This window comes from Selaginella moellendorffii, unplaced genomic scaffold (assembly GCF_000143415.4).
Source record: "Selaginella moellendorffii unplaced genomic scaffold, v1.0 SELMOscaffold_18, whole genome shotgun sequence".
In the NCBI taxonomy this organism is placed as follows: Eukaryota; Viridiplantae; Streptophyta; class Lycopodiopsida; order Selaginellales; family Selaginellaceae; genus Selaginella; species Selaginella moellendorffii.
In genome coordinates, this window is record NW_003314279.1 from 1,585,548 (window position 1) to 1,594,865 (window position 9,318).

At 47.2% G+C, this 9,318-nt stretch overlaps 1 protein-coding gene and 1 pseudogene across 2 annotated transcripts; both read right to left on the bottom strand.

The window, feature by feature from the left end:
• Nucleotides 1-125: 125 nt before the first annotated feature.
• Nucleotides 126-6,037, bottom strand: LOC9650350 (ABC transporter G family member 39). 2 transcript variants are annotated; one of them, XM_002972118.2, is made up of 22 exons: nucleotides 5,489-6,037; nucleotides 5,313-5,433; nucleotides 5,150-5,238; nucleotides 5,010-5,094; nucleotides 4,793-4,952; nucleotides 4,657-4,733; nucleotides 4,556-4,609; nucleotides 4,401-4,491; nucleotides 3,752-4,335; nucleotides 3,381-3,697; nucleotides 3,160-3,320; nucleotides 2,842-3,105; nucleotides 2,655-2,783; nucleotides 2,486-2,604; nucleotides 2,097-2,429; nucleotides 1,751-2,041; nucleotides 1,614-1,697; nucleotides 1,420-1,553; nucleotides 1,139-1,366; nucleotides 906-1,077; nucleotides 587-841; nucleotides 126-514 (listed from the first exon to the last, which is right to left on the bottom strand). In XM_002972118.2, exons 1-22 carry the CDS (start codon nucleotides 5,809-5,811, stop codon nucleotides 245-247), a joined length of 4,341 nt encoding a protein of 1,446 aa, XP_002972164.1. In that variant the 5' UTR covers nucleotides 5,812-6,037; the 3' UTR covers nucleotides 126-244. The 2 variants fall into 2 exon arrangements, with proteins under 2 accessions (XP_002972164.1, XP_024532537.1); XM_024676769.1 differs by having other exon boundaries at nucleotides 3,381-4,335.
• A 621-nt stretch (nucleotides 6,038-6,658) lies between these two features.
• Nucleotides 6,659-8,925, bottom strand: LOC112346903 (annotated as a pseudogene).
• Nucleotides 8,926-9,318: the final 393 nt, after the last annotated feature.

A 9,318-nucleotide genomic window follows, 5' to 3' on the forward strand; every position in this document is an offset into this window, starting at 1 on the left:
AGAGGGTTTCAACCTCCGCGTTTCAATTTCGTGGCATATTCTCCCGCGTGAGACGGAATATTCTAAAAGTACACATTCAAAAAAAAAAAAAAACCCAGCCTTTTGGCTGGTTATATAATTCAAAGAAAACTGTACATTCTCTTCATTGTAAAAAATGTTGTGATGCCCCTGGAGCTATCGTTATGGGGGCAGCACCGAGTTTCTTCGTTCTTTAGAATTTCTCCCACGAAAACCAATTGATCGATCATCGGTTCTGGAAGTTGAAAACTTTGATGCAGATGGCGAAGCACACCGCGAAGACGACGACGAGGCCGACGTGAACTCCGGCCACGACGCCCAAGAAGTCGTGCCTGAACCCAAAGTTGGACCTCAAGAAGCGCTCCACGGTCGTCTCTTCGCCGTCGGCCCGGAACAACGGCGTGGTGACATCTCCAAGCTGAGACGTGAAGAGGCCGTAGAGAGACCACGCCGGTGGCGACGCCCAGTAGTACCACCTCCACCACACTGGAATTGCCTGAGAGACACCAAGAAACAAACCAAAGTGTTAAGAAATCGGAAAAGAAATGTGTGGAATTCATGAACTTACGGGTCGAGGGATGATGAAGCCAGAGAACAGGTTCCAGATTGTGTAGAATGCCGAGGATACGATGGCTGCAATCTGGTCGTTGGGTGTCAGCGCCACCGTCACCATGCCGCAGAGCGTGAAGTAGAGGAACGTCATGTACAAGAAGAAGAGGAACCACAAGAACTTGGCTGCTGTCCATTCCAGCTGCATCGTCGCGTACACAACGAGTCCATACGAGAAGGCTTGCACGAACACGTAGGGAATCTCGATCAGGACCTGGACGCACAGAGTTTTCCTTGATGAGTCAAACGAAATCTGAAGAGTCGGATGTATGCCTTACCTGAGCAAAAGCATATGGAAGGGGAGAGTACATTCCAGCGGCTCTTTCTCGATAGTAGACCGTTCGCTCAATAGCAACGACCGGCTGCACTCCTGATGAATTGCTGAACCCAATGAAGAGCACAGCAGCGTATATAGATCCCATCAGATTAAAGAGGTCTTGTTCTCGTGATCTGCTCACAAGAGAAAGGCAGGAGTCAGAACCAACGCTCGATTGAACTACGCAACGTTTACCTTTTGGAGCCGATGTCCCAAAACATTGTGCCAAATATTATCGCGACAACCAAGGTGAAGAACATGCGAACCAGAACGTAGTATGGATTTTTCCAGTATGACTGATGTTGTTTCCACAAGCATCCCATGACCTGTCCGAGGAACGACAGAGGGTATTGCGTTGGAAACCATATGTCCTCCGTGCCGGGAACCGGAGTGCTCAGCTGAGTAATAATAGCTTCATTGTGCCTAGACACACCAGTGGTTTAGCCAAGAAAGAGATAAGGGTCAAGTGTGCTTACTGGTAGACTGAAGAAGTTTTATAGATGTCCGCAAAATCTACTCCCAGACGACTCTCCACGTCTGCAGCGGTAACCTCTAACATCCATGTAGCTGGATTGTATCCTTCTCTTATGTTAGGAACACCGCTAATACCCTGGGGAAATTAATCCATATAAATCATCTCAAGTCTGCAAGAACAAAGCAAGCGACTTACCTGGAAGTATTCAACAAGTTTGTGCGAGTTCTTTCCCAAGGAACCTGCGTAGATAACGCGCCCTCCGCGTTTCATCAACAGAAGCTGGAGAAAGCAGGCAGGTTTTCAAGAGAGTTTGCAAGGTAATAATCGCGTACCTCATCGAAGGCCTCAAAAATGTCAATGCTAGGCTGATGAATGGTGCAGACGACAGTGCGACCGGTGTCGACAGTGTTCCGGACCGTTCTCATGACAATTGCTGCCGCTCGTGCATCCAGTCCGGAAGTTGGCTCGTCCATGAAAATAATTGAAGGATTTGCAACGAGCTCCACGGCAATTGTCAGTCGTTTCCGCTGCTCGGTCGAAAGTCCATCAACTCCAGGGAGACCAACCAACGCATCCCGGAGAGGGTTAAGCTCTACAAGCTCCATAACTTCTTCCACAAACATCTGTTCCAAAACTCACCTTAGAAAACTTGACTACGAAAAACATCTCTCTCCTTACCGTTTTCGTCCCCTTATCAATGTCATCCGATAGTCGGAGCCAAGCAGAATAAACCAGTGACTCGTACACTGTAACGTTGGGTGAATGAATGTCAGTTTGTTCGCAATAACCCGAAATCCTAGCAAAAGTAGCCTGGTTTTTGGGATAGCCGGAGATGCGAATGTCGCCTTCAATGTAGCCACCAGTTTTACGCCCGGCTAAAACATCCATGAGAGTTGTCTTTCCAGCACCGCTTACACCGACAAGTGCCGTGAGAACTCCAGGCCTGAAGCTACTGCTTACGTCGTGCAGCAACTGTAATCTATTTTCTGTCACGCCTTGTTGCTTCATTTCCTGTTACAAGTACATTAGAACTCAATATCCTACAAAGGAAATGCGTAAAAGCATACCGCGGGCATGTCAACGTAGTAGTTAACATGATTGAATGACATTGCTAAAGGTTGAAACGGGAGTATCATTCCCCTTTTAGAATCGGCACCCATTCGACCAGACGTAAGCTCCAGATCTCCTGGCATTCGATGTTAGACCATATAATGAAATTTGTGATGGCGCCATTACCTGCATTAGAAGATCTGCCGGATCGCTTTGATTTTGCATGCACTGATCTTTCTGAGACTTCGCCGGTACGATTCATGTTCTGCTCTTCTAGTATTTCCTCAGACACTACGGCCTGCGGTTTCCCAGGAGCTGTTTGAATATAAAAAATGAGTACCTACATGGAGAAAAGAAATAGATTCCTACGTACCGCTGAAGTAAGCGAGTGCCAAAGTGAAAACAACGTTGAAGAGAATGGCATAAGCCAACTGAGCACCAGTTCCAAGCCAATACCAGTTTTTATTGGGGAACAGGCCTCGAGACTCTAGAACTTGGTTGCCAACGGTGGTGGTCTGATTGGCATTTTCGAGAATCTGCCATCTTGATGCACTGAACTCGTTCACGGCAAGCGCATTCTGTGCGTACATCATGGGCGACGACCAATATCCCCAAATCCACCAAGGTTCAATGTCCTCTGGAAATTAAAGACCATATAAGTTGTGCTACCTGAGTATAGTCAATGGATTACCTCTAGAAAGAAGAAAACCACCGAGGACAAGAACTATCAGCAGCGTGAAAGAGCCGAAGGTGTTTGCTACAACCATAGTCCGAGAAAGTGAAGCAATGAATCGGAAAAGACCTCCCGACATTTGATGAATTAAGAACATGAGGAGGAACTGCTGGAAGAACCTGAAACACTCAAACATAAAATATCAACACTATTTCTCATTAAACATCAATGCAACAAACCTGGCGGCACTAGGAGCAAATCCAACCACGTAGTACGTCATGCACACCCAAATTGCTGATTCGAGCAGGGACACTGGAATTCGAGTGATCACGTTAGGAAGAGAAAATGCCCACGCAGGAAATAGCATCTGGTCCCGCTGCTTGTAAAATACTGGAAGGCGCGCAATGGTCATCGACAACTCCGCAAATCCATTAAACATGACCATGATCAGGCCGAAGAACAAGGCTCCCATGTAGAGACTGCCATCGCCAACAGTTCTGTGATGCATTTCGGTCCGGAGAAACACAGTCATCGTGATTACGGCTATAACAATCAGCTGCATTGGAAATTTTAGTATCAGATATATAGATTTTAGTCTTTGATAGCATACCTGAGAACTTTTGAACACGTAGACGAATGAGTTCCTCTTCATCAAAAGTATCTCCCGCGCCAAGAGAGCCTTGAAAAGCTCCCAGTTACTAAGAGCGTACTTCTGAGTGACAAGAGCTGCCGGATGGCTTTTACTCTTGTCAAAAGGCCGCGCCAATTCTTCAGCAATGTTCTGACCGACATGGAACTTTTGAAAGGCATCCGCGAACTCCTGGACAGGTATAAATCTGTATGGCATCCTCTTGTCAGCCCAATACTGTTCCTGGTCTTTCCTTGACGTAACTTCTTGCAAAAAGTCCGCGACACCTTTCCTCGGAGGACATTTAAATCCCTGCGTCTCGAAGAAATCCAACACGAGTTCCCGGGGCCCCTGATATACAATCTGCCCCTCCGACAGAAGAATCAAGTCGTCGAAAAGCTCAAACGTCTCGGGAGCAGGCTGGAGCAAGGAGATGACCATGGTAGCATCGAGCACATGGACAAACTGCCTTAAGCTCTTCACTATCTGAAATGTGGTCGAGCTGTCAAGACCGGTTGAAATCTCGTCCATGAAAAGAGACTTTGCAGGCCCAACGAGCATCTCTCCTGCAAAATAAACATTTGTCATAAACAAATCGTGACCAAAACGCTTCCAGGCTTGCAAGTCTTACCTGTAGTGACACGCTTCTTTTGTCCTCCAGAAATACCCCTGCGCATGGCGTCTCCGACAACTATATCAGAACAAACGTCCAAACCCAAAATCTGGAAGCGAAAAAATGCATGAGAACCGCGAATCCTCTTTGATCACGATCCAAAACACGCTTACCTTCAGCACATAGTCCGTCACAATGGAGGTCTCCTGACCCTCTATAGCCGACGCCTGTAAGAAGCTCGTAAGAACGCTGCCAACCACAAAGTGCTTATTACCTTCATGAACGCATCAACATCGGGATCCGGTTTGATCTTGGCGTTTTTCTCCCGTCTTGAAAGCTCCGTTATCATCTCTGACACAAGTTATAAGAAAGTCAATTCCATTTGCACGCCAACCCAGGACGTTGTTTACCATATCTGCTTCCCACGCCTTGACACCTAGAAGCAAAATCAAACGTCTCCCTCACCGTCAACTCCCCGCTATGCAAGTCGTGTTGGCTTATGTAAGCAGAAGTCCTTTGAGGCACAAATTCAGTCAATGTGTGGCCATTGTAGGTGACTCTCCCAGAAACCTGTAAAGTGAAATCTAAGATGAGAACCATCTCCTAAAAGCTGGAGGACTTCCTTACCTTGAGGCTTTGGTCCAACTTTCCAGAAAGCGCAAGAAGCAGCGTAGTTTTCCCTGCGTTAGGAGGGCCCAGCAGAAGTGTCATCCTGTAGAGAAGTATAAGTACAAGATTTTCGCCGAAAGATGCAGCAATTTCATTACCTGGAAGGCTTCACGATACCACTAACGTTGCGCAAAATCGTGAGGACGTGTTTCTTAGAAGGGAGCAAGTGTAGCTTTCCCAAGATTTGCTGGAAAAACAAATCACAACAAAAAAGTAAGAGCCAGAGAGCGATGAAAAGATTTTTTTGTTAATAGTACGAACCTGGGACATGTTGATGACAAAGTTAAACAGCGTCGGTAGAGCTCGCTTGCCGACACGTACAGCAGCTTCGATTTGAAGTCCTTCGTACCTCACCTCGATTTTGGGAAGGTCTATCCCGACTCTGAGACAATTGTTCCAAGAGTGAGAAGAAACTCGAATCAAAACAGTTCTACTACCTGTCGATCCTTTCCCGGAGCTTGCGGATGAACATCTCGTTCTCCGTGTCCGTTGTTGCCAAGAGCTTCTCCACAAGATTCCTCCTCTCCACGAGGCCCAAGGACTTGACATCAATGTGCTCGTGGCGAGTGCTCCCATGCTCGCCCACGTTCTTGATTATGGCCGTCCGGAGGCGATCGTATGTGGGAAGCTTCTCCAGCGCGGCCCATTTCAGGGCCTCCTCATCGTCCACCTCCCTGACCGAGCTGCGCGAGAAGACATTTTCCGTCCACGATCGCGAGCTCGCCGCTCTCATCAGCTCCACGTCGGTCGGAGCCGCCATCGCTCCGCCCTTTTCCCCTCTTTCGCGATGATCCAATGCAATGTTTTCGGCAATATCTGGAATTCCGGGGCGATGCGACCTACAAAATTCCACCCCCGATTCGACGAGCTACCACTAGAAGTCGATTCGATCGAGATCCAGATCCCAGATCCTGGCGCTACATCCCTGGATCGATCGAGCCGGAAGAAATGAGGAGAATGGAAAATAGTTTGGGAGCTAGGGCTTTATATAATTGGCCTCTTTGGACCATGGCCGAAAACTTCCACAAACAAGCCCATGCTACTCCATGGAAGCTTCTCATTTATACGCTTCTGGGCTGGGATTTGATCCGACGGTCCAGACGCTTAACTAGAAAGCGCACGTGATGCTGTGATTTCGTGACCCTCTTCTATGGAACATATGGAGAGTCCTCGCCAATAAAAACCTGTTCTAGACAAAGTAGGGCTCTTCTCGACGCCGCCGCACACGCTTTGGCGTGGATGCAAAGTTTTCTTCCCGGGTTTTTGAGCGAAATTTCGAAATAGAAGCGTTGACAGGGGTGAATATGCTGCGTACACTAGTTGTTTCAGCAATGGAAAAAAAATGGTGGTTGTTTCCTCGAATTCGACCGGAATCGTTCGGCTATTCAATGTGACCTGATCAAAGGTCTTTACAAATTGTAGTAACTTTTGATTACTGAAGAAATTTTATGTTTACTGGAGTTATTTTATTCAATATAATTCAACTAGTTTGGAGTCAACTTTGATTTGCGATCTTTGAGCAGCATTCAAGATAGTTTTGCTCGGTGGAAGGAGGTCCCGTGCTAATGTAAAACACTTCGGTTTACTAGCAGTTTTTTAAGTACAACTTGTGGTAGAGTTTGATCTCATTACTAGCAGCTTTTAAATACAATATGTGCTGTCATAAGATCTCGCTGCGCTATATGCTAAACATTCGCGTTTGCAAATCAAAAAGCGATTGAGATTCTCATCTTGTAAACTTACAATCTTTTCGTCATGTAGGGACCTTCTAGCTCATAGCCTAGTTTCCTGTAGTAGTGTCTAGTTCCCACTCCGGATATCACTGCCAGTTTCACGGATCGATGCTCCTTGCGAGCTATCCTCTCGGCTTCTTCCATCAAAAGAGTTCCATAACCCTGTACAAATTGGAAGTAGCTTGAGACAATAGGATAAAGATGAAAACAAATAGACCTGGTGTTGTAGCTTGTCGGCGTCACGGCCGTGAACAGGCACCGCAGTTCCATAAACGTGCAGCTCGCGAACTATCGAACATCTTCCCAGCAGCTCGGGGCATGTAGCGTTGGGACCGCATTTTCTCAGGCGCAGTAAACCCACCAGTATATCCTAGATGATCACTCTCATGCAAGATAAGCATGATAAGCATAAGACTTTGAGAAAGCTTTAGGCAAAATACCTGTCTAGTGTCTTCATAAGCCAGAAACGTCTCCCAGCCTCTGTTAGCACAGTAGTCACGCCTTACTAGCTCTACTTCTTCAGGCTTGATTTGATTGTGTATATCCTGCAAAAGAATCAGAATTATTAGTTGAATGTTACTTACTCGTGAGCATGTGAGCAAACCTGAATCCCAGCTTCTCTTGTCCTGACATCTCTAAATTTCAAGCCCAAGTCCTCCATCCCCATCAACGCCAGCTCTCACAGGTTTCCCTTCTCGACGCCCTACGTTACAAGAGGCATGGGGATGTCACGTTGTATGCGATAGACCCGAGTCCAGGGAGGTACCAGAGACAACACTCGGGCAACCAGATTGACGAGTTGTTCAGGTGGATAGTTCTTGTACCTGTAGCAATCAGGATGCACATCAATTTTGTCTCGGAGAAAAGACCAGCAAATACACTAACCTTCCAGTCTTCCATAGCTCGTACAAACCTGTCCCTCGAATAACCAGCGTTGGATAGATTTTGAGGCCGTCCGCTCGAAAGGAAGGATTTTCAAAAAAATCGCGGAAGCTTTCCATGTCCCGTTCCATATCGACGTTTGGAAAGTTAGGCATCATATGAGCAACCACCTGAAATACATAATCAGCGAAAGAAGTTCGTGTAGGAAATGCCATCGGACCTTAAAGCCAGCGTCCTTGGCAAGGCAAAAGCAGTCGGCAACAGCAGCAACAGTATGGCCCCGGTTAGTATCTCGAGCGACATCTTCGTACGTGCTCTGCACCCCAATCTCAAGCCGCGTACAGCCATAAGACAACATCTGGCGCAAGTGAGGAGACAGACAGTAGTCGGGACGCCTGCAACAGCGAGAAAAACGAAATTAAGAAACCAGGTGATTGAAAGAAACCACGCAAGCCTTACGTCTCAATGGTCAGTCCAATGCACTTGATGGCAGCATGCTCTGAGTATCTCACGGCTTCCTCCACATTTCGAGAGGTGTGACCAGACAGAGCGTCATGGAGATTTCGGATAAAATAGTCGCGGTAGTCTGCTGGCAAAGACATGAAAGTACCTCCCATAAGGATACATTCAACCTGTGGCGATCACCTTTGCTCAGTGACAGAGAAGAGAATCCATAAACTTGATCACCTTATCCACGCTATGGCCCAGACGCCTGAGTTGATCCACTCGACCTCGAGCCTGTATATAAGGATTGTACCTGAATATTTTTTTGCTAGCAAAAAAAGAAATGAAAAAGACTATAGAATTTACCTTGCTCGAATTGCTCGCATGCTCATTGGTTCATACCCAGTGTAGGACTGTGTGCTATATTCGAAGTCCGAATCTGGGCCTCCCGGGCAGCAGACACAGATAGGCGATGTGTGGGCACCGATGCGGCTTGGACATGACGGCAACCACGGCAATCCCAGAGGCAGTGCGCACAGGCTTGGCCTTGAGCCTGGGCAGGACGAGATCGCGTCTCTGGCAACGCCGCGATCGTCTCCACGAGCTTTGGCGCTCGGGCAAGGCCGTAGCGGCGGCAAGCAGCGGATTTAAGCGCATTGAGATCGACGTCCTCACCACTGCGGCGTCCTTCCACCATAGCCCCTACAATCTCCGCAATTGCCCGTACCCTGGCCTCGTCCTCGCTCAGCCGCTGCTGGACAACACCTCCCCGTCCCGGTGTCAATTTCCTGCGCTCCACTGCCATTTGCCGCTAAAACCCTAACCCAAGAACCCTAAAAGAAAAAGTTGAAATATATTTTTGACCAGCCATCGCTCCATTCTAGCCCTAAATTCAAACCTGTTAATTATTTCTTTTTTTTTCCTTTAAAAATTAAGTTATTTTGAATTTTTTTTTAATCAGTTTTAACAAGTCCATTGCTATTTAAATTTTTGGTTTGCTTAAGTAAACGTTATAGCGGTCAAACCAGGACCTATTTTCATTCATGGACTGATGTGGTCACAGCAACAAAGCCTCAAAGAAAACACACCTTTCTAGTCGTAATGTCTACCAAACACGCCACACGCTCAGACTCTGCTCCCCACCTCTGAGGTATCAATCTCCTTTCTCCCCAACCTCGCAAAAACCCTCCCTCAAGATGTCCCACCAC

Excerpts from the sequence above, each read along its gene's own strand:
- LOC9650350 (XM_024676769.1), bottom strand. The coding sequence starts at position 5,811 with ATGGCGGCTCCGACCGACGTGGAGCTGATGAGAGCGGCGAGCTCGCGA. Across the intron at positions 5,434-5,488 it reads CTCCGGGAAAGGATCGACAG|AGTCGGGATAGACCTTCCCA; the intron begins GTAGTAGAACTG and ends CAATTGTCTCAG. Across the intron at positions 3,321-3,380 it reads TTTGCTCCTAGTGCCGCCAG|GTTCTTCCAGCAGTTCCTCC; the intron begins GTTTGTTGCATT and ends TGAGTGTTTCAG.